Source organism: Corvus moneduloides, chromosome 5, assembly GCF_009650955.1.
Source record: "Corvus moneduloides isolate bCorMon1 chromosome 5, bCorMon1.pri, whole genome shotgun sequence".
Taxonomy (NCBI): Eukaryota; Metazoa; Chordata; class Aves; order Passeriformes; family Corvidae; genus Corvus; species Corvus moneduloides.
The window spans coordinates 72,658,168-72,684,497 of NC_045480.1; the positions used below are offsets into that span (position 1 = coordinate 72,658,168).

A 26,330-nucleotide genomic window follows, 5' to 3' on the forward strand; every position below is an offset into this window, starting at 1 on the left:
AAGGTAAATTTCCTTTTCAGCTTAAATGATTTTCAGCTATAAGATTTCAAGCCTGCACACTTAAAACATAGGTGAATAAAACTGCCTGGTTTAGACATCAACCAAACTGAAAGGGAACCTGGTCATCCAGAATAAGCACAAATAGCAACAATTTTGCCAATATGTTCCAGGTTTTAAGCTCTCTCTAGTGAGCTGTGGCTCAGACACACCTGTGTGAGCAACACAGCTGAGTCCAAACAAGCCCTGACTGACCATGGATAGTCCTCCCAAGCAGCTGGTGGTGGCTGCCAACAGCAATCCAGGCTAGACTGGAATGCGTGTGGCAAATTTGAGATTCTTTATTTGAGATCTTTTTTTTTCCCCCTTCAGGATCTGTCTGACTTAGGTCTTTTAATTCCCTCTAGCCACCTCTTCCCCCTTTTTCCCAGCAAACCTTCCCAGCTCCCCGAGCACATCTGCTGTGCAGGTATTAGTTACTGTGATGCTGAATTATAATTAAATTTACAGAAACCTGCTGGCAAAGGCCATTTTTCTTTCCGCAGACAAATGGATTTGTCAAGCCCTCAGAAACAACTCAGGCTTTCAAGCTGTTCAGTGAGGAAAAACCCCTTCAACCTTTCAGCATCTGATTAGCGTAAATGAATTAATAATCTCACAAACAAACAGCAGCTTCCCTCACCCGGTACGAATGCACAAGGTGCAGCTGGCTTGTCAGACATGAATAAAGTCACAGCTGCTGCATGGCTAAATGAAATATTGATTCCTGCTTGTGCAGAGCATTTCTCTCACAGGTATTTACCAGTGCAGATCCCATCCTTTGGGTAAAACCCCTGGCCACAGCTGGCCAGGCAGAGCCCCGCTTGGAGCACATGTGATGGGTCCTTGCAGGACAGGCAGTGGTTCTCAGCAGCTCCCCAGCACGACGAGCAGGACTCGTGACAGGCTGCAGGGGAGAAAAGTGCAGGATTAGCCAACAACCCCCTTCCAGACAGCTCTTTCCAGCAAAGAGCCTGCACCACTGCACTTCTTCGCAGGTTTGCTCAGGCTTTCACTGCCACAGAAAATGGGAAATAACAAACACAACCCACTGCTGCTCTTAGGTTAGAACCCTTCGTCCAAGCCGTCCTGGCAGGACAACTTCCAGCTGCATTTTGCACGTGGAATGGGACGCGCAGCACAGATCAGAGCACGCAGGGTAGCTGTTATCAGCCCAGGAAGTGTTGGGAACACTGTAAAGTCCCTGGTGCCAGGGGCTGTACAAGCACAAAGGGAAATAGGAAGAGATCCCATCACAGGCTACTTAAAACTCAGATCCTTGGGGTGACTGCGGACAGTAACCCAGCTCCAGGCACAAACACAGAACTGTGCTGCAGGGCTGCAGTCGAGGTTTGGCAAAATGAAAAACAAGCCAGCCTGCTTCTAGAAACAACTCCTCCTGTCCTTCCAGGTGCAGAAGGAACTGACTTAGGAATCCTCACATGCTCAGCCTGAGTAATTCTTCGGGAATGGGACACAGGCTCCTATTAAATCCTGTGCTACCAGTGGTGCAGCAACGGTGCAAATTACAGTTCTTTTAGCTATTAAGATTTTTTTTTTCTCAATTACACCCAAATATGTTCCAAAGATGTTCTTCACAATAAGGCAGGTACATGCTTGTGCTCCCAGTCTATGGCAGGTGGGAGAAAGGGAACTTCTTGATTGCCCAGCAAACACGTCTGAAGCTGCAGCCATCCAAGAAGAACTCATCTGTGAGTAGCGTCAGTGCAATGCAGAAACCAGCAGGCACAGCAGCAGCTCATCCACAGAACTAAGAGCACATTATACATGAGTCATATGGCACACAGGGACATAACTCCCCCTCCCAGGGGATTTCACTGCTGCCCAAGGCAGGGAAGTGCTATCAGCTCCATCTCACATGAGGGAACTGAAACACCTGGCATTGGAACAGGGAGTGTGCAGGGGGCAAGACACAGGACATTTGAGCTCATGCCCAGCACGTGCTCCTTTGGCATTCTGGATGCTTCTTCTCCACACTTCCACTTTGGTTTATTTTCCCTTTTCTTGCCTCAATTAGCTGTTTGCTCTCCCTCATCTCACCCTCCTGCATCTTCTTTCCCTCCACCTCATTCCTGATCTTTCCAGCGTGCTGTGGATCTTCTGGCTCCTGAACACTCCAATGTGAGGGGTGTCTCAAAAGGACCCTAGGCATCCTGTGCTGGACAGGGTCTTCCCTTCACAATCCCAACACAATGAACACCAACCGTCCCATCCCAAGGCAGAGCGTGTGCACATTTTCCTGCTCCAGTCGATAATTTCCCTTGCTGATAAAAACCCCTGCATCTCCTTCCAGCCTGGATGATTCTCAGGGCACGTCTAGACTCGAAAGTTAACTGCAGAGTATGAGTTCATGCTGTAAATTTCTAAGCAGTGAGATGTCCTCACTTCACCTTCCAGACCTGAGTGTTATGCTCCTCTCTGAGCTCACTCTAACTTTCAACATGTTTTTGAAAGAGTGGGTGCCAGGACTCGGATCCTTTAATTACAGACTTCCCACTGCACAACTGGGACCCCTGCCTGTTAACCTGCCTCGGTATGCCAGCACATCTGAACATTTCCAGTCATTTGCAAAGTTGTCAATTCCTCCCTAGAGGTACTGCTCCTTTCCAAGAGACACTTTTCCCTGCTGCCAGCATGACTCTGCATTTAAACAGCTACCAGTTGGCTCTTGCTGCCCTTGGCAAAGCCCTGTGAGGATAGTGAGGCCCCGGCACGGGTTGTCCAGAGAAGCTGTGGCTGCCCCATCCCTGGAAGTGTTTAAGGCCAGGTTGGATGGAGCTCTGAGCAACCTGGACTAGTGGAAAGTGTCCCTGTCCAGAGCAGAGGGGTTGGAACATGATAATCTTTACAGTCTCTTCCAACCCAAACCATTTTGTGATTCCCTGATTACAACCCTGCTTTCAGAAGCCCTGGCTCCTTCAGCGCTGGATCCCTGCCAGGCTCAACAGCTGCTCCTCGCCCAAACACCCAGGCACCAACTCCGTGGAAAGAGCAGGGGGAAAATGGAAGCATTCAATGAGCCACTGCCAGCTCAAACATCTTTGCCTGCAGCAACCAAGTGGCTGTGTGAAAATAAATCAACAGAAGTGACTGCACAGCCAGGAAGCTGTTTCCACCCCCACTGGCTACTTCCAGTTCGGATTTGTAGGGGCTGTTTTGCAGCTCACCAAACTGTCTCTCTGCAAATGCATAAAACACTCCCAGGCCTGACCACAGCAGGCGGGCAGTGCCAGGGGTGTGCCAGTGAGAACACAGAAGGCACTGCTGGGCTTTGGCGTCCCACCGATCTGTGCCACCTCTCCCCTGCATCCTGCCTGGGAGCTGGGCAAGCTCAGCTTAGCCACACTCAGGCCCGGCCCCTGGGGGATCCTCCACAGCCAGGGACAGCAGGGAAATGCAACACATAGGGAGCAGAAACCCAAGTGCTTTGCTCCAGAGTGAGCCGGGTCTGGTGGTGTCAAGTTACACACTTCAACATTCGCATTTTGGGAGATGAAAGCAGAAACACTCCAGTTCTGCCTGGGCTTTTGAATAATCTTGAAAGCATAAATAATTAAGTTAGAAAAATGCAGTGAGAGCATTGAACACTGCAAGTCCTTCGAGCCCTGCTGTTCTACCATGCAAAGATAGTTTACTTTTTCTTCCCTTTGCTTTGCCTTAGGTGGGGGAGTTCTGTTTCTGCCAAGGGAGAACCCACCACTCTGCCTGACACGAACTGATCCACGATCTTTAAATCCACTGCTACATAACTGAACTTATTACCTTTTATTCTCAATTTTACTTTCTCTTAATGGTCTTAACTCTTCACAGAAGCAAGTGGAGGGATGAGGGCAGGAAACAACCCTAATGTAGGATTAAAATAGGGCAGAGATCAAACAACTGTAATCAAAAATTCGAAAGAGATTCAATTAGACCAGCTGTTATAAAACATGAACAAAAGGAAAGGCTAATTCACTGTGTTTTTCTACAATGCGGACAACAGTGCTTCACCAAGAGGATAGAGCAAGAAACCTGGTGTTAAGTCTCTTTCAAGTCCAGAGTGAGTTCCTCAAGAGGGAGTTTACTGGAACTATAGCAATTAACACAGCCTAGTTCCTCCTTTCTGTGATTTAGGAACATGCTCATTGTAGATGTTAAAACCATTATGAGGAAAATCTTTCTGAGCACTCTGAGGCCTGTCTCGACAATCTGATCAGAGATTCACAGAAATAAAGAGGATACAAGGAAAGAGTGAATGGCAATGAATTACAGACCACATCTGAAATGTAAGACTTTCTCCACTGGTTTGACTTCATGCAGGAAATGCAGCCAGGCAGAACTAAAGCAAATTGGTTTAATTCCCTTGAGGAAAGAGGAACAAATTTTCCCAGCAACATTCAGCTACAAGCATGCGTGACTGCAAATTTGGATGGAGTGTACAATCAGTAATCGACAAACCAGCAATAAAATGAAACACTAGCCTTTCCCTGGCCCTTCAGCAGTACATGGGCACTGCCAATTAAAACACCCAGAGCAGGTGGAAAGGAAGTGGTAAAATAAAACCAAGTGAAGTCAAAGATTGTTTGATACTTAAGTCTATAAATTCTTTTGGACTGGGTCTCTCTTGTCTATTTATACATCCACAATGGTGCCCTGGGCTGTAGTGGCTGCCAGAGGACACAGGTTTTTCAGACTTTCAAACCCTGAAACAAGTGGTCAGCTCTTCAAGGGAAACCACTTCAGGAAAGGAAGCTGGACTTACCATCTAAAGTGCTTCGCCCTGAAATGTGCCAAAAGCCCGAAGCCTGTACTTAATTCTAAGCAGGAGGGTTAGTTCCAAAGAAATTAAAGCGATGGCTCAGAAGTTAAGCATTTGCTCCACCCCTCTGCTGAATCAGAGCTGCAGAAATAATTAGAAGCCTTCTACAAAGGCCAACATCAAGATGAGAAAAGTGTTAATTTTAGAGAAAACAATTAAACTGCCATGATGAAAAAGCAGCTGCTTTACAGTTTGGGAAGAGTTTAAAGTATTTCAAAGGAGCAGGAGAAGCCCGTAAAAGCACTGTCATAGTTCCATCAAAGAGAAAGCTAACTTCCCAATCTTACTCCCAGTCTTTCCAACTGCTAAGATAAAGAATTTAGACACATCTCAGCATTTTATAGAATTACTAATTTACTTTGTAAAAATGCTTCCTGAGAGCAGTGAGCCCAGTGCACTTCCAGGAAGAGTGCATAGTATGGATCAAATGAATAGCAAAACAAAGCAGGAAACTTCTTCAGAAAGTGTCTTCTGAGTCCTATCAATCCCCCACCCCTCCAAGCAGTTTTCTTTACACCTCAAAGTACCATATCCTGAAAGGGCTGGCATGAGCAGGCACAGGCAGTCTGCCCTGAAGCCAAAGAAACACACACATCCTCCTGGATCAAAAGGCAAGGCTCAGGGTGTCCCATCATGAGCAAAATTAGGGCACACATCCTGCTCCATACCCTTCGCACCACAAAACACACAGTCACATTTCCAAGTGAAACTGCAATTGAAAGAGGAAGTGAAAAACGTCCGTGGTGAAAAACATCGGTGTTCAAAATGAGCAAAATGAGCATAACTGCTCCACTGAGGAGCTGTCATTAATATTTCCCCAAGCAGTAATCAATTTTACCCTGTATGACTTGGTTCCTCTGCTCGCTCCTTCCTTTACTCTAGAGTGAACATTAACACCTATGTCAACAGCAGATGCTGCAGGAGAGGGGGGTTTTAGCTCAGGTATGGCTTTTGCCTGCTCTTTTGCCATCACAGAGGACTGCAGCCTCTTTTGCTTCGAGGTACCTGTGCAGAGGAGCTGATCCTGGACGTAGCCCTTCCCACAGGAAGTCACACACTGCCCGTCCTTCAGCAGCAGGGGTGTCTGGCATGAGGAGCACTCAAATCCATTGGTGCAGGCTGAGCAGGTTTCATTGCAGGCTTCCAGGAGAAAGAAGAGAGAAGAAAAATCAACCCCAAATACCTGATGCAGAAAGACCCCTCCCTGCTCCGACAAAATGAGACGATTTTGCCTCATTTTAGCTGGAGAGTTCAGGAATTTGCATCTGCTTCCGTCTGAAACCTCACCAAGTCTCATGGTTACAGCACAGCTCGTGCCTGAATGCTTTTCCAACCAAAGCGGGGCAATCTCTTCAGAAGGAACCCATGGGATCCCACGGCCAGGAGCACAGCATGCAGCACAGAAGGGGGGTCTAACCCCTTGCAGAAGTTACCTAAGCAGGCCCCCCCGTGCTGGTAGAAGCCCCGTTCACACATCTCCACGCAGCGCCCGTCCTGCAGCCGCTTCCTGGGGTCCCGGCAGGAGTCACAGTGATCAGAGGCCTGGGAGCAGCTCTCACAGTCCGGGTGGCACGCACCTGGCAGGGGGAGAACACACAGAGGGGGAAAAGAGCAGCAGTGTTGGCAGCCAGGAAGGAACAAAACAACACAACTTTGAAATCAAAGTGAAATTCATTGCTTATTTCTCTGGGTGGTACAAGGTGTGCTAGATTTGGAGAGGGATTTTATATACCAGATTATATCGAAGCGGCTAAATATTTTATGGCTCTGTTTAGTATGTGAGAAGTCATTATATAGACTCAGATTTTCTAGGCAATTGATTAAAAGGGTATTAATTGTCCACGTGGTTTCTCAGCAGTAAAAATTGTAAGTCACCAGAAATTAACGGTCCGAAACAACCTGAATTTGAGAGTCCTTAAGCCAAACCCTGCAGTGAGTCAAGACTCTGTGTCCATGCCAGGTCAGAGTACAGGTGACAGACTGCTCCCCCTCCAGAAAAACCTCGATGCCACAGCACCACAGAAGTAATTCCTGGCCACAGGTACTTGGAGAGATGCAGAACGCAACAGTTTTTCTCTAGGTGCAAAAAAGGCCTCTCTGCTCCAAGCCAAGCGTTCTCAGGGAGGCTCCAAGCCAAAAGTTCTCAGTGAGAGGGAGTAATTGCTGGTTTTAACATAAATACAGCACTGCCCAGGGGCTTTTTGCTTTCCCCTGGCTGAGAAGAAGTGGGTTCTCTCTGCCAGCTTCCCCCAGCACATCTCTGAGAAGCAGCAACCAATTTTTGCTGGCTTTATGGAAGCAGATGCAGCAGGGGCTGCTGTTCTGGGCTCACAGGTTGAACTGCTGCAAGCTGCATTTTGCATTTGTTTCTCATCCCCACCACTGAAAGGCAGAAAAACACAGAGGGAAAACAGCAGGTTTGGGTACGGGAAATTGCCAGTTACCTTTTAGGACACAAAAAGTGCAAGTTTGGCTCTGTATGTCCAATACCATGACTCCAAAGCTTGGGTTTTCCAAAGTGCTACCTTGATGGAAGCTAAATGGCCAGATTTTCAAGGATAACCAGCAGACAGAGGCACTTCTTGATAAGTAGAAGGGAGAGGGGCTGAGAAGACTTTTACCTGTCCCCTCCTCAGCAGCCTGTGCAGATGCTGTTCCCTCTCAAAAATCCAGGGCAATTCCATCCAAGCTGTCTAAGCCCTGTTTTCCTCACTTTTCTATCTGTAGTGCTTTGCATTTCCATTAGCATGCAACAAATAACAAGCTTTAAAACAAGAAGATGGCAAATGTGCCCAGGCACTCCAGCACAATTAAACTGTGAAGCTATTTTCTTCTTAATGAGATAAAGCATTAACTGGAGCACCCCGATAAAACCAAAGTTATATGAATGCAACAAGAAGAGCTACAAAAAAACCTAGCAACCCACACCTAAAGCCTCCCAACTATGAAAGGTAAATCCAGGGGAATGACAGTATCCTGGAGAAAAAGGAATTTGTAGGCAAAATTACCATATTGCCAAGGCTATCCTAGTCTTTCCAAACAATTATTAACTGGCAGCCATTCAGCCTCAGGTGAGCTTGTGGAACAGCAGTGTAAGCACATTCTTTCTTCTTCCCACTCCCAAGAAATACTCAGGAGCCCATAAACTCCAAAACTCACGCTAGGATTCAGAAAGGAGAGGTGGAAGAAAAAAGAAAAAGACATAACACTTCCAAAACACCAATCCTAAGGAGAACTTCTTTTGCCAAAAGAAAGCTGTCATTTAAACCAGGGGAAGTCACTGGGAGCCTCAAACCTACCTAAGAACTGAATTGCACGGAAACGAGTTAATTAGCAAGTGCAAAGTGGAGACAAGACAAGACTCCATGCGGGGATCAGACAGGGGCTGGGGGAGCGAAGGGCGCAGGGGTTCCCGAACAAGGCAAGGACGGCCCTGGCACTGTACCTGGCTGGCAGCGCGGACAGCAGTCTCCCTTCCCCTCCGGAGGCAGGCTGCCCCGCGGGCAGGGCGGGCAGGAGCGCTGGAAGCAGGTCACCGCCGCGTCCCGGCACTCACATTCCCGGCACGGCCCTTCTGCCCAGGTCTCCCCGTTCTGCAGGAGAAACACGGCTTCAGAGCCAAGGAGAGCCTTGGCACTGAGTGGATTTGCCGGGCATGGAGACCTCCGGGTGAAACAGCGCGGGGATGAAGGGGTCGACACAAAAGAGACAGCAGGCATTTCAAATGATCACAAAGCTTTTCTGCCAGCTCCTCTCTCAGAAAGGACAAAGCATCAGCTGGAAAAACCCCGACACCTTAGTGTTTTACCTCACCTAGGGCAGAGAAAGGGGTCTGAGGAAAGAAAGGCTCAGCATCTAAAAAACCCCCAAGCAATTGATTAAACTTCTCATTTCCCACATCTGTTGGCAAAGAGCAGCTTATCAGCTCCAGTCCTCATCTGTGAGAGCAATGAGAAGTCCACTACTGGTATATTTAAACCAAGATAATCAATGTTTCCTTTATCTTTAACTTCAGAGGGAAGTTCCTTGAAAATATTAATAATGGGCTCCTGTTGCAGTAAAGATTATAATCAGTGGGATACACTGGCAGAAAGCTCCACACTGCCCCAGCTTCTATTTTACAGGATTAAAATCAACTGTCTTTAAGAAATGTGCAGGAAACCTATGAGTAGGGATATGAAACATTAAAGGGGAATGACTGATTGAACTGCACAAAGGAGACCAAGAAAATTCTGCAGCAGATGCACACAAGAAGCAATCTGCAGGCAATATTAATTATTTTTCTGCTACACTTGCAAATAATATCCTTCTCAGAACCGGAGAGGGAGAGCCAAGCCCTCCAAACCTTTGTGAGCAGAACTCACTCTTCCCTGCTCCAAAGTACAAGGATACTCACAGCTTTGGTATGTTCTTTGTAAACACAGTAACTATGACTGGAGATACATTCAGGACAGCACTTCCCCTCTAAGTGAATTAATTCTTCACCCTGTGAAGAGGAGAAAGGTTGCAGCAATGCAAACGGAATCAACATCGCCAAAACCACTGTGGATGCCGAGGCAGAACAGCTCTTGCCCTGGAATGCAATCTCCAATATCTAATTTCACCTTATCTTCTCTCTATCCCACTTCATCTCTGTAGGTATAGTTTGAAAAATGTGCTTAGTGAATATTGCAGTTGCAGAGCAAACCTCAGAAAAGGCCTCGGAATTCAGCGATAAGGCCATTATTTCATCCCTAAATCCCGCAGAGAAATACTCCCCCTTTTTACTGTGGATCACTAGGATTGCACCGGACCAACCTCAAGATTTCAATGCACAGAAGCTTACCTTCATTTTGAATGTTCTACTTTTATTTTCCCAGGAGAATTTCAAAGCACATGCTCTATTTATCCCAGATGGAAAAAGCCTGTCCTTTGTCACAACCATACAACTCCGCAGATTTCACTTAAATCACTTCGGTTTGAAGATAAGAATTTAGCAGCAGGAGAAAGGAATAAAGTGCCCCAATTCACCACAACTCTTTGTGCCCGAGTAGAAGCTGAACATTTAGAAAAGAGAGACACTTTGTCCTAGGGAACCAGGACACAGCTCACAAGAAACAGCTTCAGTTTCCAAGATTACCAAATAGTTTTTTCTGATTTATGCCAACTGCATGTCTGTTCCAGGATAATTTTCCCTGTGCCACACTGGCACAATCTATTTTCAAATGGGAATTATTAAAGACGCGGCCAAGGTAACAGCAGCACTGGTCACTGTTGGGTTCCCCAAGGGAGAACGCCTAAGCCAGGCCATGCTCTGGCATCCCAGGTGCATTCCTGAGCAGGGGAACAGAGGAGGAGCCATCTGGTTCTCAGTCACCGAGGACCACACACGGCCTAAATCTCTCTCTGCTGCTTCTATACATTTCTGCTCTTCAATTACTCCAAAATGCCTTTGGCAGGGTTTGGATCTCACGTCACTACTGTGTACTGTAAACTCTCGCATCCCCACCCACGTGCATAAACACAGGCTATAGGAAAACTGGGAGCACCTATCCATTCAACATAGCTTGCCTAGCCCAAAAAAATGCAGCTACGCTGCTCTGCCAAGGCTCAGAAAAGGGAGAGGCTGTGGGAGATAACTTGTGGCTTTGCTGCAGAGAGATTGATCATATTCCAGGTTGAGAACATGTACTCCCAGCTCACAGCCTGCTCAAAATGGCTTTTTGAGGATTAGGTCAGAATCAACATGGACACTTTGCTGGACAAGTTTGTTTGAAAGGGTTTGGATCTAAACCTCTTGCAGTTCCTATCTGTGGTCTCATTATTACACTTTGAGTAGGATGATGTGACCAGAAAACTAATAGTGCCTTATGAAGAGAGAAATCCAAGTGCTCCTGGCTTCACGTCGCCTCTGATTTATCGAGGCAGGTGCCTAAATAAACAGACCTGCAACTTCAGAAGGAAAATACAAAGGACAAAGAAAACACAGCATTTGTTTTTTGAGTGAACATTTTCTTATAATCAATTAAGGCACATCTTGCACTATTGAGGCAAACTACGACCAAACCTGGCTTGGGGAGTTTTGAACTCTACACGTTAACATCTCCAGCTATTGTTCTGGAAAACACCCCTGGCTTTTCTGAATAATGGATTTTTTTTGTCAGTACCCAAGATGTGAGTGTGAATATTAACTAATCCTCCCCACTGAGCCATGACAGCACGCCATCATCATTAGTGTAAATGATCCAATTTACAGCCAGGAGCACGCAGGCAGCTCACTCAAACAGCTGCAAGTGCACAAGATTTTATGGCAACCACGGCTTTTCATCCAGCAAAATCTCTCTGTGCAGTTTCAGGTCGGGTGATCAGCAGCAGCACCATGGCAGGGGTGACTTTGGGTCCCGCACTCAGTGCATTTTGGCTGTTTCAAAGGCACGGTCACAGGTGAACAAACACTTTTATACCTTGATACGCCCTTTTTGGCACCATTTGGGAGTCCATGTGTGGATTTTCACTCCTTTGAACACTCATTAAAACAACCTAATCCAGTGAAACCATTATGTCCAGGCTTTGGCTGGACTTCAGACACACCACAAGGGTGCTGCTGCTCAAGATTTCAGCACACACAGGCAGAGTCACCAGAAAAGCATCACCACTGAGACAGAAAACCCAGAAGGCTACAATTCCTTCCCTTTTCCTCACTGACACTGTGGAATAGTAGGTATAAAACAGGTAAGAGCCCACCAATTAAAACAGATCATAGAATCACAGAAACATTTGAGTTGGAAAGGAGAAGTGGCCTTGGACACTTCCAGGGATGGGGCAGCCACAGCTTCTCTGGGCAACCCGTGCCAGGGCCTCAGCACCCTCACAGGGAACAGTTCCTTCCTAATACCTAATCTAAGCCTACTTTCTGTCAGTGTGAAGCCATTCTCTCTTATCATGTCACTCCAGGCCCTTGTAAATAGTCTCTCCATCTTTCTTGGAGCCCCTTCAGGTACTGGAAGGCCACGATTAGGTCTCCCGAAAGCCTTCTCTTCTCCAGGCTGAGCAATCCCCATCCTCTCAGCCTTTGCAGTGACAAACAACACAGAAGTCTTATCCCACTGCAAAAAAACCCCAATTCAAAGCATATTTGTACATGTGTGGATGAAGCATTCAACCCTATCTAATGCATTTTGCACATCCACTGCAGAGCAAATATAACATAACCTGGCTGGGAGGATATTTGTTTTGGAGTAAACAGCACTGAGAATAAAACACCTTGCCAGCTTCACTTCCACGCTAAGAGGGGCATGGAAAAAATGAAGAAAAGTAGAACACCGACTTCCATATCCAGCTACCTTACTGAAGGCCACTGTAGCACACAGAATGAGCATAAAATGAACATTTCTTAAGCTTTTAACTATCTCTGACCTGTACATTTTTCCCCATGTTCAGCTCCTGGTAAATCCAATGATCACCACTGAACCCTCTGTGTGTCTGACCCTCCACTACAGCAGGCAGACACAGCATGGGAGGGAATCCAAGTTAAATTAGTCACTGATTCACACTGGTTTGCTTCACAATGGAAGCCCACTGTGCAAACTTGCATGGGCAATCCCAGGTTTGCTCTCCTTCCCTGTGAAATGTTTTTAAGGGGATCACACAAAACAAGGGCCGGTTTTTGGAGTGTCTCAAGTCAAGAAAAAAGAAAAAGGGAGGGGAAAAAAAAAAAATCCCAAGACTTGACACATCCATCTTGGTAGAAGAAAGCCTTTCTCACCTTGGCACACTCTACTTTGGCACACTCAGCTCCCTGGCAGGTGACTTGCCCCTCCTGGCACACGCAGAAGTCACAGCGGGTGCTGTTCCACATCTCTCCGTGGTGCCTGATGGTGCCACCGTCCAAGCAGCTCCCTTTGGAAGACACACACTCCTCACAGCACTTCCCGGGGCGCTGGACCTTGTTTTCCCCCTGAAAACATCACCCAGCAGTGAGCAGGGCTGTCTGAAGCCCTTGGCACAGCAGAAGGTGTAGCTGGGGTATCAGAGGCGGGTGATTTTTCAGTACCTTCTCACAGGTGACAGAGCCACAGGTCTCCCTCAGACATCTGACTTCCCCTCTCTGACATGCACACACAGTGCAGGCATTTTTTTTCCACTGTTCCCCATGCTGTTGAAAAGGAACACGGATACAGTTGTTTAACACTCCTGGCAAATAACCAAATTCCTTCCAGAAACCTGAGCTGCTTATGGAATATGATGGCTCCTTCTGCACGTCTCTATCAGATAATAAACTTTTCTTAAAAAATGCTGATCTCTACATGATCAGCAAACAGGAAGAAGAGGGATGAGGTCTAGATGACACTGTGGGTGTGTATTTCTCATTAATTGCAAGCTCATGGCATTGGGGAGGCCTGAACTACTATTATTAGCCAAAAAAAAATCATTGACAAAAAAATCCCACATACATATATTCATTAAATAATGCATTAAACTCATTCCAGATGAAAAATGAAAGCTATAAATACTTTGACCACCGGTGCTTTCTGCTTTCCTCCTTCAAAACAAGTGTGAAAAGAAAGTGCCTCATCTGCTTCACCCTGCAAACTTCCTTTCCGCTGGCCAGCAAATTCTTATCTAGGCCTGATTTCTTTCAGCTCTCCTGCCTTTCCAGGAGGGAAAAAAGAAGTGTTTGTACTAAGCTATCAGTGCTGGCAGAAAGTCAGATGCTGGGGAGAAGGGAAAAGAGAGATGTGCCAAAAAACTGGGAGTGGTTTTGGTGTGGTTTGTCACAAGTCACCTGGAACGTTCTTCCTGACACCGAGCAGGGCTGTGGGACACATTCTGGGCAGCATTTTCCAGGAGCAAGAACCATAACTTCATCCTAAACAGAAGGCAGAGACAAGGAAAAGAAAGCATGAACAGTTAACGGGGGGGTCAGCATCAGTGCTTGGAATTCCAGGCATTTAGCATCTGTGGGATAACCCACTGCCACTCAAGGCTTCGTTTTGGCCCAAAAAGCAGCAAAAGAGCAGAGTAAAAGGCTTGGAAGATGTTTTCTCCTCCTCAATTTCTGGGCTTATTTAGATGGCAACTGAGGTCTGAATACATGGAGAGATGCAGACAAATTCATTCACGTGACATAAAGTGCTCATATTCAGGCATACAGATATACAGAGGAAAAAATAAATATACAGCTATGCAGGGAAGCACAATAAAGCAGGAGATGGATGAGAGGAGTTTTTTTCTGGAATGGCCACATTTTGAGGTTTCGAAGGTGTGATTTACACTCACCACCTCTCAGGCACCTGCACTGTTTTAGTTAAATCCATCCATACTGTCTGTACAGATGTTAAATTACGCTTAAAACTGGATTTTTCTAATTTCAGGGTTTTTATGACGGATTTAAATCACGTTGGAAAAGGCTGGCACTTCACACCAATGTAACTTTTCCTGCATGCCTCAACTCCAACCATCCAAAAGGTGTCTAATTCCACTGCTCCCAGTCTGCGTCCATCCAGTGGTTTGGAACAGCACTGCTCATCAGCACCTCCCTCCAGCCACAGCAGGATGAGCAGAGACAGACTGGTGGTCTGCAATTAGAGTAGGAATGCCAAGCACCATCACCTCATCTTCTTCATTAGTCAGATCCTGGGCTTGCAAAGAAAGAGTGGAAGACTTTGTACAAAAGTCACCAAGGACAGATTTCCCAGCAGAGTTAAAAGAACTTTTTTGTGTATTTTGGTGGCAGGCAACAGGAAGTTTTTGCATTATTTTCCTTCAGTAACTAGGGAAGAGCAAAGTTATCTGAAAGATGGAAGATGAGAGTTTAATCCTGGGAGAATTTTTGTCTTAGCTTTTGATGGAGTAGAGAACGAAGGAAGGGACAGAGATAAAGGCCCATGCAAGAAAATGTTAGGTTTGATTGAGATCAGAACAGGTTCCTTGCACATCCTGCCAATGTCCCTTCCACAGGGAAATGTCCTTGGTAGGAAATATCTGGAACACCATCAGAATTGGCTTTCTGCTGCATTAACTTGGATGCTGCCAGCCAACTACTCTCAAATACATCACAGCAACAACACAGTCACTCCTGTTTTCATAAATTAGATCCTAATGATTGCTGATTAAACATTAGTGCAATGGCTCAGCAGGTAACGCCAGTCCAGCTGGAGTGGGAAAGGAGGGCTCTAAAGCTGGCATAAATTTGTTTTAATGCAGAGTACTTAGTAAATGAACACTAATGGAATATCTCAGGACAAAGCAAAACACAATTAGCACGCACACACACACACGAACAGGTGGGCTTTCTTCTATGCAAAAAAAAGTGTTAATTGTCCAAACATCTGGTCCAGTAACAGAAAGCTGGGAAAGCATCAACATGGAATAAAGTTTATGAGTATTCCTTTTGGTTTTCTCAGTGAAGAGTTCTCAGTCAGGGAGCTTTTGGATCAATCATTGGAGCGTGGTAAGAGATTCAGAAAGAATCGGAAAATGGCAGTCCCTCAAACATGAAGTCAAGGTCAGAGACAAGGATTTCCAGGGAGCCAGTTCTAGGCATGCTGTTGGAAAGGAGTACACCAAGGGGCCCAAAAAAAGGGTACAATGGGCCCAATGAAAAGGATCCAAAGAGCACAGTCACACCCTTCAGCACGTTCAATATAATAACACAAATTCTAAAAAATGAGTGATTTGCCCAGAGTTCGGAGTACTGTGTACAGTTTGCTGCCTTTACTAACCCTGTGTTAACGCTGTGTAGAATCCTGTAGGGTTTTGGCTGCGTTGATTCCTGCCCAAATGCTAAAAACTCATCACGTGTCCACAGCAAAGACTTTGGAAACAGGAATGTCCTTGTTCTCCTAGCTGGACTAAAACCGTGAGCTTACCTAGGTCCTCTTCCCAGTTTTGTTGTTTTCTAAACACAAACACACTGCTCCGAAACTTTTCTTTCAGCTCAAGTTACCTTGTATTTCTGAACTCCTTAAGTTAAAAGGGGAATTTCATCCACATTTGAACTACTCTCAAATGCATTTTTAGAGTTCTTGTAAAAAAAAAAAAAAATTAAACAGGACCTGCAAATCAAACTTTCCAGCTGCAAACCAAACACTGAAATTTGTGGCGATAAACCCCACTATAAATCTTGTGCTTTCATTCCTTCGCTCAGCAGAAATAAAAACATTTCCTGATCAACTCTAGATCACTTTTTTAGTAGCAAAAAAAAAAGCAGTTTCTTCAGAATTTGTGCTTAATTAGGCAGCAAAGGGATAAGAAAAATAAAATGGTGGGGAAAGAAGGTATTAAGGAAGACACGCAGGGGCTTCATCATCACTCCACACCATTTCCGCAGGTCAAATACCCCTTTCCCAAATTGCCCACTTGTCACCCAGAAGCTTTGCCTGCTAATTTGGACCCCAGCAGGAGAAATGCATGTTGCCCATGGAAAAGGAGGTGTTGAGGAACATTCCTAGAAGGCTGGAGGGTCCTGACCTGGCTGCAGAGCAGAGGCTGGCAGGAAGCTGTGGAGCACTGAGTTGCGCCATCCCTGCAGACGCATCTGGAGCACCGCCCCAGGCTCCAGCCCTCGCCATCCTGGAACACACGGCCATCGAAGGAGCAAGGCTCTAAGGGACAGGAAAACAAAGGGGGAGTTTCTTTTCCAACACCCTTTAATCCCTTGCTGTTACCCATAATTAAAAGCACAGCTTTTGTGCATCTCAGAATTCCGAACTGCAGTTTGTCAAAGCAGGTAAAAGAGAGTAACAATTCCACCAGTTTCCAAAGGGGTTGTGAATTAAGAGCTCTGGATGCACTTCTCCCACTGGGATTCTACAAGAAAAGGCATCCAACAGCTGAAGCATTCTTGGAACTTGCAGTCCAAGTGCATTGGAAATACCTGAGGTTTTTTTTCTCAATTTTAATCTCCAAAAGGAGGACTTATTAGGCACATCTGCTCACTGCTTAAAGCCTGTCCCCACCTCTTGGCCCATGGGAGAAGCCATTAAAAATGTAACTATGGCGGCAGGACAGAAAGGGAATTAAGAGACGTGCCTGACTCCAGAGTCTTCCCAACAAAAATGAACAAGAAAAGACAAGCTTTCCAGATTTGGGACTAAAAGGATGTTCTGAGTTCAGCTCAATGGAACCAGACAGTCCCCCATTCACATGCAGTACTCACCACCATGGCCCACACATTTGGGACAGCAGGAGCCCTGGGCAATGTCCTGCAGCTCCCCTTGTCCACAGGTGAGGGCTGGGCAGGTCCTGGGGCTGCAGGTCACCTTCCCATGGGTGCAGGAGCACTGGACACATCCCGAGCTGGCCCACTGCGTGCCATGCTGCACACAACACAACCAAAGGCACAGTGAGAAAGCACAGTGAGTCCTGGAAATAAGTCTTGTCCCTTTTCAAGTCCCTCCTCTCTCAAGGATGAGACTTGCCACTGACAAAAAGTAGCTTTCTGACCAGCTGGCAGTGGAATTGGGATGTGAAATGTGATTTTAGGTACAAATGTGTCCGTATCTTTGTGGGGATGCCTACCCAAAGGACAGGCTCAAAAAGAGCCAAAAGACAAAAGCTGCAGCAAGAGAACCACACAGCAAAATGCAGCAATGGCATAAGAAGAAATGTAATGTATTATGATAAAACATAGCAGCACCAAATCACAGGCACAAAGAAATATGAGAAGAGGAAGGGTGTGCTACCCCTCCTGTTTTTGTTTAGCTTGCACCAGCTTCATGCTGGCCATGCCTCATGCTGAAACAGAGGGTTGAGAAATCCATCTCAGGTGTAGACAATACAGTCCACATATGCAAATGTGTGGGCATTTTAGCATATTCCTTGAGATTTGGACCTGACTTGCCTCTTGTCAAACAGAAAAGTCTGTAAGAGACCACACATAGGACTTGAGTTTGCTGTTAAGCCATTTTTCTACATTTGCCAGTTGTTTGACATGATTCATTAACTACTACACATGAATTGTGATTTTTTTCTTATCTCCAGACAATTACTCTGATTGTTTTGGCCTTTCAGCCCCCCTAGGTGAAACCACATCCCAGAACCTGCTTCCTGAATAATTCAGGATAACAGAATACAGAACCCAGGTCGCAGAGCAGCAATCAATCTCCAGCAGCCATACATGGCTGCTGAGAGAAAAGCCTTCTCTGAGGACAGCTAATATGTCGAGTTGACTGTGCTTTGCTCCCCTCCTGATGTTACTGCACTGTCTCAGTCATCCACAGAAACAGCAAAGGGAAGGAACAATTGGGGAAATTTCTCCCATTAAGCCATGCAGGACACACAACTGCTCAGCGACACGTTCCCCTTCTGCAAACCCTGCTGACCAAACTCCTGCTGAATTCCAGTATCTGACAGCGGCAGGATATAAATGCAATGATCTATCCTTCCCCTGCACACCAGCTCAGCATCCTCCACTGGCTGAACCAAGCGGGGAGCTAAAAACAGGTAAGGATTGTCCCAGCTGAGGAACTGGACAGAGCACTCACGCTGTGGATCTGTCCTTCGTGCTGGCAGAATCCTTCAGCTCGGGAGGCACACTCAGGGCAGCACTTGTTGGAGGCTATCTGGAGCACTTCTCCCTAAAAAGAGACAGGATTCCAATAAGCAGCTGACATCAAATAGGGACTTTAACATGAAGGGGAAGCCATGAGGCCTTGCTGGACCTGGTGCTCCCAGTTCAGACAGAAAAGGTTTCAAGGGAAATATAGATTGCTGCTACACCACATCCCCTTGCTGAGAGAGGTGACACCTCGCTTTGTGTATTGAACATTTTACCCTCAAAATAGCAGCAGAATTTACACCCTAACAGTACAACTAGGAATTCCCCAGCCAAATCAATTTTCAAAGAATAGAAAACACTTGTCCAAGACAAAACTCAAGATTCTTCACTGAAAGGCCACTGAGAAACAAGGGACAGATGTCGCTGAAACAAGATCAGCAACATTTGCATAAATCTCATAATGAGTAGATAAGAAATAAACCATGGAGAAGGATGGTGATTTCTGACCTTGCTCCTCAATGGGCGGTTTAGCCTTGAAGCATGAAAGGATATTTTTCTTCTGAGATCCTTGGTGAGCCTTTTCAACGTTTAAATGACCAGATGTTTTTGGAACACTTAAACATTTTGTCTTGAAGATTGCCCGTGTCAAGGAGTCACACAGATTCATTTCACACTAGAAACCGATTTCCCTTCATGACCTTTAAAGCTGCCACCTTTTCATTTACCCGATTTTCATCATTTTATCCCGTGCACTCATTATTAGGTGTGCCATGACAGCACTTTATTTCCCTCCTCTTTAGCACAAAAATTGCTAATAGTTCAGTCTAGCTTTAATCAATACCCAGCGATAATAACGGGGAAAACCAGTAAGAATCAAAATTATTTCCTCATTAGTGCTGTCATATTGGGAAACATTTTAACCTGCTTCACAAAGCCATATAATTATACTGACAGAGCCTCTTTTAAACACTCATTTTCACTGCTATTTGTGCACTCTACCCCAGCAATCCAGATGTTAATGCAAGACCAGTCCCATGGCCAATTAATGAAGACCCAGACAAAGACAAGCAGGAGACAACGAAAGCTCAGCAACCATCACGAGGAAGAAGAAGCTGGACAACAGACAATCTCAGCTCTGTTGTTGCTCAGCAGAGTGGAAAGTGCCCATCTGCATCTTCGAGGGAGCCCCAGCTCCACCTTCAAATGAAGGGGGACTGGAAGCTGGGCTCATGCTGGGAGGTTTGAGCCCAGTTCAGGGGCTTCCTTTGGGATCAAGCTGCTCCAACACCCGGCCTCTGGCCGGAGCGCGGCGAAGGGGACAAAGGCTTCACACACCACGTGTTTTCACTCCAAGGAGGAGTGGAAGGACACAGAGCCTGTGTCTGGCTCTGGACAGCCACACACACTCGCCCCTTACCTTCTGGAAGTCACACTGAGGGGGCTTGCAGACTGTAGGCTCACAGGTGACAACACTGCTCCGGCAACGGCAGTCTTGGCAAGAGTCCGGCTTCCAGAACGTGTTATTCTGCAAATAAAGTTGGAAAGGAGACCCATGCAGCACAAGGCATGTCCTGTTTTAACAACGTGTCTCAAACAACTCCATAGAGCCAGACTGGAACAGAGCCCCCCTCCCTCCCACATGCTTATCAGGCCCAAGTTGGCACTTTTCACTCAACAACTTCCAGCACGCAGTTGAAAGACAAGGCCATGCACGGCCAATAATCAGCTCCAACGGCAAGATAATCCAACTTCCAAGAGCTCCAGGTGATTACAACATCTCTGGAAACCTTCCCTGTAATCAAGTGCAGACTGTCCATGTTGCAGGTTGATCCCAGCTTGTGCTGAGGCAGCACAGGTAGCTTTGAGGCAAACCCACTCTTGGACATGTGGCCGGGTATGGACGGGCTCTACCTGGGCACGTTTACTCCAAAACACCACGAAGGAGGGTCTGGCCCAGCAGATGGTCTGACAGGTCTGGAAACAGCTGTCGCCACTGCTCGATCAGTGCACCCAACTGGAACACCCACAGCTAATTCACAAGGGTTTCCACCACCCGTGCTTGACCCCCTTCCATTGCTTCCATGCTGAGGTCGTGATCCCACGCTGCCTCCACAAGATAATGGGAAGAGGAGGATCAGTTTCTCATCTGAAACACTCTGTTCTGCTAGACAATCCCTGTCCCTGTTGTACAGACAAACAGTGGGCTAAACTCCCACCACACAGGTTTTCCTGTGTAGGATGGACAGCCCCTATCCCAGGCATAGAGCCTCGTTTTTAATGGATTTGCAAGGAGACCAGACCTTGCTGCTCATTTACACGATGTAGTGATTTGCTTCAATTTACTCGCAGGGCAAAGTACGACTCAGGCAAATTAAGCTCCGGAAGGATGATTAACAGTTGACTGCTACAAGCACATTTACAGCTAACTACTAAAACTGCAATTAAGCATAATGATGAAATACTGAAATGTGCCTTAAAGGCCCAGTAGGCCGCTTAATGACAGAAAAAAAAGCCCTGAAAAACCTGGCCACTTGCTCAGGCACTTCTGTCGGGTGCTGGATCAAGAGTGTCAATCTGCAAACAGTGGGACAGCCAAAAACATTGCAAAACAATCCTCATGTCTCTCCCCTGCTTTCCAAAAGCTTTTCTCCCACATCAAACTGTGCTCACCACCATGACCTCGTGGTAAAGGTCATGCACAGTGAGTGCAAACACTCCATCAGCATCAGAAATTTAGGGAGATTTTCTCTTAATGGAACGATGGCGGCAATGCTGACCTTAGAAGGCGCACAGCCCCTCGGGGCAAGGCACCAACAAGGCAGGCAAAGAGGGACAGCAATTCCTGCTCAGGAGCACAGCTGGTTCTCCTCTCACTCACACACGGCTGCGGCTGCAGAACAGAAATCCTGACAGCACCTCTGCCAGCAGATTTATGGTGCAGTTAAAGAAAAAATGAAGGTTAAGTGATGTGTGTGCCAAGCTTTAGCTAACACACACATCGGAGTTAACCCATCCCGCTGGCTTCAGCAGCGCTCTGTGTTTGAAATCTGGCAGCTCCCTGCAGGGAAGCCAGCCATGGGGTAACCAGGAGTGGGAAGGGAAGGGAAGGGAAGGGAAGGGAAGGGAAGGGAAGGGAAGGGAAGGGAAGGGAAGGGGCACACTTAGTGCCTCATCTCTTGGTTCTCCTAAACCTTCACCTCCGGCCTCTCATGCTTATTAAAATAAAAAAAAAAAAGAAAAATCATTTCCACGGTGGAATAATAACCAAAGGACTCATATGGCAAAAGGTCAGGACAGAGCCACCCTTACCCACATTTTGAGATTTAAATGCTCAGGTTTGTGGTAAGAAAACCCCTCTTTGGTCTTCTTCCTCCCGTTTTCTATCACAGCCCAAGCAGGCTGGCTCCTAACTGTGGGCTCAAATCAGCTGCTTCTAAATTCCTTTTGCCTGGTACTGGATCAAAACCGACACTTCTCTGCAGAGTTTTAAAAATTCATTATCTAGTTAATAGTCAGGAAACTACCTCCTGATTTGTTGGGATGTGAGAGTCTTCCAAGCATTTCACGGGTCTCAGCATCCAGGTCTTTGGACAATTCAACATTTAGGTTAAGATTCCTGGCAACAGACCTAAAGTCCAGTTTGGAAAGTCTGGGTCCCACGTATTTGTCCTGCTGTGAGGTTTTGTAAGTGTTCACCCACAAGTACCTACAAGGACACTTCAAAGCTCCCAGGCAATACAGCTTTAAACATAAAGCAAGACTTCTCAGTGGACACTGAAAGAACTGCTGGAAATCTGCCTGACGTCTTCTCCACGGCCCTGTACCTCAGTGGACAAATTATCTGCTGCAATCTAAGTGTTGGATTCCAATCCTGTTGAGAGTGTATTTTTATCAATGACAATTTAAGGGCCTTTTCCCTTACAAGTACTAATATAATTAACAGTATAAATAATGAAATATCATGCAGAGAGCACTTTGAAGACAGAAAGCATTCCTTAAGCACCAAGTAGTGCCATTATAATTTATTAATTCCCTGGATTTCCCTACATCAAAAGAAGAAATGATGGCTAATTCAACTGAATTTTAAAACACCACGCTGCAAGAAGAGATACGTCTACATTACTTGGGCCAGCTTGCAGAACAGGGGCCAAAAGAGCAAGAAATGCCCACAAACCTTTTGAGCCTGCAGACACCCAGACCAAGATGAAATGAAATGAAATAAAACTGGAGACACAGGAACACAGTGTGAGCACGTGATGGACTTGGAGAATACTGATGAGGATTTAGAGAAAGGCAGGGGAGAAAAAGATAAAAGAAGGAGGCAAGAACACAACCAGCAGTAAAAGCAAAGAAAAAGTTAAAGAGACAAAGAGCAGAGGTGGCGCGGAGGGAGCCCAGAACAGCTGTGAGTGCTCCTGGTTTGCTGCTGTCACCCTGTCACATTAACCAGAGCACAGAAAGACCTAAATCTCTTGGACCACAGCTTTTTCAACTGGCTATTGTAACTTCAGACAGCAGCACCTGTCCCTCCTCTACCTCAGCAAAAAAAAAGCAGTACCCAACAAATCAAAAATAATCAGAGTCTACTATTAATATGTGAAAAGCCTCAGTAATTTAATCAGGTGCCACTTAGAATGGGATATCATCCCACCAGATAACAGTCTGTGTGCTATTCTGGTGCAGTGACTCAGGAAGTAAGAAGCATACAACAGCTGGCTTGTGTCCCCTTTCCAGCTCTTATGGCTTCCTGAAAATATCCAGTCCATCCCTAAAATGTCACTGGACGCTGGGGTGTCCCCTGCAGTGCCCAGGACCTGTAAAGCTGTTCACTGGGGTGGTGGCATTGCTGCAATTGCTAAGCAGGGTGGAGCCAGCAGAGCACAGCTGCAGCCTTCGTGTCAGCCAGGGGTCGAGCTGCAGAGTTGTGGTGTCACGCCAAAATGAGGCGGTTGTTGCTCATCATGTACCCCACTAATTACCCGATGATGGAGAGGGGTCTGGAGCACCTCTCTCATGAGGAGAGACTGCAGGAGCTGGGCCTGGTTAGTCTGGAGAAGACTGAGAGGGAATCTCATCAATCCATACGGGTCTCTCCAAGGTGCGTCAACAGGATCGTGCCAGACTTCTTGGTGTGCCCAGTGACAGGACAAGGAGTAACAGCCATAAACTAAAACACAAGAAGTCCCACCTGAACATGAGGAAGAGCTTCTTTCCATGAGGGTGGCACAGTGCTGGAACAGCTGCCCAGGGAGGTCATGGAGTCTCCCTCTCTGGACACATTCCAAACCCACCTGGATGCATTCCTGCATCACCTGCTCTGGGTGACCCTGCCTTGGCTGGGGGCTTGGACTGGGTGATCTCCAGAGCTCCCCTCCAACCCCAGCTATTCTGGGATTCTGTGATTAACCCTCCAAGGGGCTGCTGGACTCTGCTTTGGGGAGCGGGGAGGCCACACCACGGGGAGATGCCCCAAGGGAGCTCCAAGTCTGAGTATCAGGTTGGATTTACCTCCCAAGTCGTTCCTGTGCCAGAGACAACTGAGAAAAGGCAGGGATCAGGTGTCTCAGAGGAGGAATTCCAGGCTGCTTTGCTGAAATCGACGGCAGAGCCTGGAGCAATTACACTTTTGGTAACAATTACCAGCATCGCCCACCGGCTGCCAAGTGAGGAGCCTTGGCAGCGCCGCTTTCATTTGTCATTTCCACTCCAATTACTTGACAATGCCAGGTAATTAGCAGGAGAAACCCGAACGAAGGGAAGTGGAGATAGCACTGCACGGTGTGTGGGGATACCCATTAATGGAGTGATGAGGAGATGAAAGTAATTCAGAGACACATAAAGGATTCCCAGTGTCCATTCGGGTTTGGATTTGATGTTTTATCCTTGGCAATGGGGAGCTGTTGCTCTGCTGAGTGTGTTTTCAGATCTGGTATTTGCTCGCATATAACAGAATCTCCTTGACAAGGGGGTTTTAATGGGCTCATTCCAGCATGCACACAATCAGAGAACAACACAGGAACGACTGGGCTCGGAAATCAAATGGAAATTCAGCTCCTCTCAGTGGAAACAGCTTTAGTCCTACAGTCCTGGGAGAGTACAGAGCAGTTAAGGCAAAGCACAGGTCTTGGTTAACAACACAGCAACATGAACACACTGTTTCGGGAATTGGGAACTAGTTTTCTCCTTCTTCCAGTCAGGGAATTAGGAAGTTACATAAAGTAAAACAAGGTACTGTTTTCACAGTTCAGCAGTCTGCTACATTTCCAGCTGTTAAAGTCTTTCACCAGTTATATCAGCCTTGTAAAAATCAAGTCTAAAAATAACATTTCCCAGTAGTCCTAAGATATTTCAGGGATATGATATTCCAAAATATTCTTCAAATACTTAGGTGCTATTGTAATCTTTATACTATCTTTCAGACAGACACAGAAGCAGTCGCCAGGAAAGGGTCCAAATGAACGAAATGCACTGAGGAAACAGGGCAGAAGGAGTAAAACTATGGCTTAAAATCATTGGTTCTAACCAGGATTTAAATCAGCACGCAGAGGTATTTGTTCTGACCAACAGGTCAATATTTTGGGAGCAGCAGTATTCCTGTAGAAAGGTCAATGCCTTTTGGTTTGTCACTATTAGATTGACCCAAAGCAACTTGCAGTCTGTTTGCAAACTTTCTTCGCACATTAAATCCATCTATAAATGGACATGGTGAATGACTGACAGCAAAAACAATGACTATTTTCTCCCATTTTCTTATGCTGCAGATTTTTTCCATGCCCAATTGTGTGTTGAGTTTGATGAATCACACACACCCGCAATTCTTCTCAGCATCCAGGAATAACATTTGGGGTCCTCCTGCTGGGTTTTCTCCCTTTTACCCAAATAGTTCCTAACCTGTCAACTGGCAAATTTCAAACATCCTCCCCCAAAATGACTTCTGAATGGATATCAAACTGTTAATGGATGTCAGACCCGGAGTGCTTGATTGAACAGCTGTGGAAAAGAAGGGAGATAAGGGATTAATTTAATCTAAACTTGATCACAGCTTTAATGATAGCACTTATTACAATATAGTGGCTATTTCTGGAGCAGCAGGAGCGCCCATCTCTGCTGTGTGATGGTCTGGATGCAGGTGTGCCTATGGCAAAGCACCAAGGAGGTGACGGTCTGCCCCCTTCAAATGATGCTGCTTGTTCAAAAATTGAACCTGGCAGAGCCACCAGGACGCCAGCAGTCAACAGCAAGCGTATCCCAACAAAGATGTGCCAAATGATGAAGTGAGGCTGCCAGCAGGATGCGGGATTTCAATTAAAAATGCAGGTTATGGTGGGCCAAATGCTTCCACGTTAACTGCGTCTAAGCTGGGGCAGAAAGAACAAGCCAGACTAAGCCTTTTATCCCGTTTCTAACAACAAAAAAAGCCTGCATCAGGCCATGAAAATCCCTGCAGCTGATTCAGCAGAGAAAGGAAATTTCATTCAGTACCAGTCACGGGCCCTCGGAAGCTCTGCACCAGGTAACTTTAATTCCACTTCTTGAAGGCAACGATCCACTCTAGAGCAATTTTGCAAGCCATGTCAGCAAATTTACAGCTATCTCCAATTCCAGGCTGCACATTTAGGAAGCATCCTTTCAAAGCGAGGAATTACACACCTCAAATCCTACTATTGTCACTGTGGGTCCAAGCACAGTAATGTCCCGTACAGCTCCCAGAAAATACAACCCTTTATGTCCTCATCTTCCATCTCAGCCCCCTGTGCAGCAGATTAATAAACTGGTTCTGTCTTCCCTTCCAAAGGGAAAGAGGACTCCTGCACAGTCATTAATCTCGGAGAACAAAGGCTTCATTACTGAGCCAAAATGATGAAGAAAAGCCTGTAGAATAAGGAAATGTGCAGACTGTCCTCGTGTCCTCCAGTATTGTTTCCAGAGCCTCTGGTTCACTGGGAGCTGTTGAGATTCAACCAGGTGACAATCTTACGACCAAACCAAATCGAA

At 46.3% G+C, this 26,330-nt stretch overlaps 1 protein-coding gene across 3 annotated transcripts in view; it reads right to left on the bottom strand.

Moving 5' to 3' along the window:
* FRAS1 (Fraser extracellular matrix complex subunit 1) overlaps nt 1-26,330 on the bottom strand; it is a 109,641-nt gene that overhangs the window by 56,540 nt on the left and 26,771 nt on the right. For all 3 annotated transcript variants that reach the window (XM_032108621.1, XM_032108619.1, XM_032108622.1), the window contains exons 3-14: nt 19,753-19,860; nt 18,322-18,414; nt 16,995-17,154; nt 16,307-16,440; nt 13,620-13,703; nt 12,888-12,989; nt 12,600-12,791; nt 9,252-9,341; nt 8,301-8,448; nt 6,289-6,432; nt 5,861-5,995; nt 800-943 (exon numbers count right to left, since the gene is read on the bottom strand). In XM_032108621.1, coding sequence (XP_031964512.1) covers nt 800-943; nt 5,861-5,995; nt 6,289-6,432; nt 8,301-8,448; nt 9,252-9,341; nt 12,600-12,791; nt 12,888-12,989; nt 13,620-13,703; nt 16,307-16,440; nt 16,995-17,154; nt 18,322-18,414; nt 19,753-19,860 — 1,534 coding nt within the window. The remainder of the gene's footprint in view (nt 1-799; nt 944-5,860; nt 5,996-6,288; nt 6,433-8,300; nt 8,449-9,251; nt 9,342-12,599; nt 12,792-12,887; nt 12,990-13,619; nt 13,704-16,306; nt 16,441-16,994; nt 17,155-18,321; nt 18,415-19,752; nt 19,861-26,330) is intronic.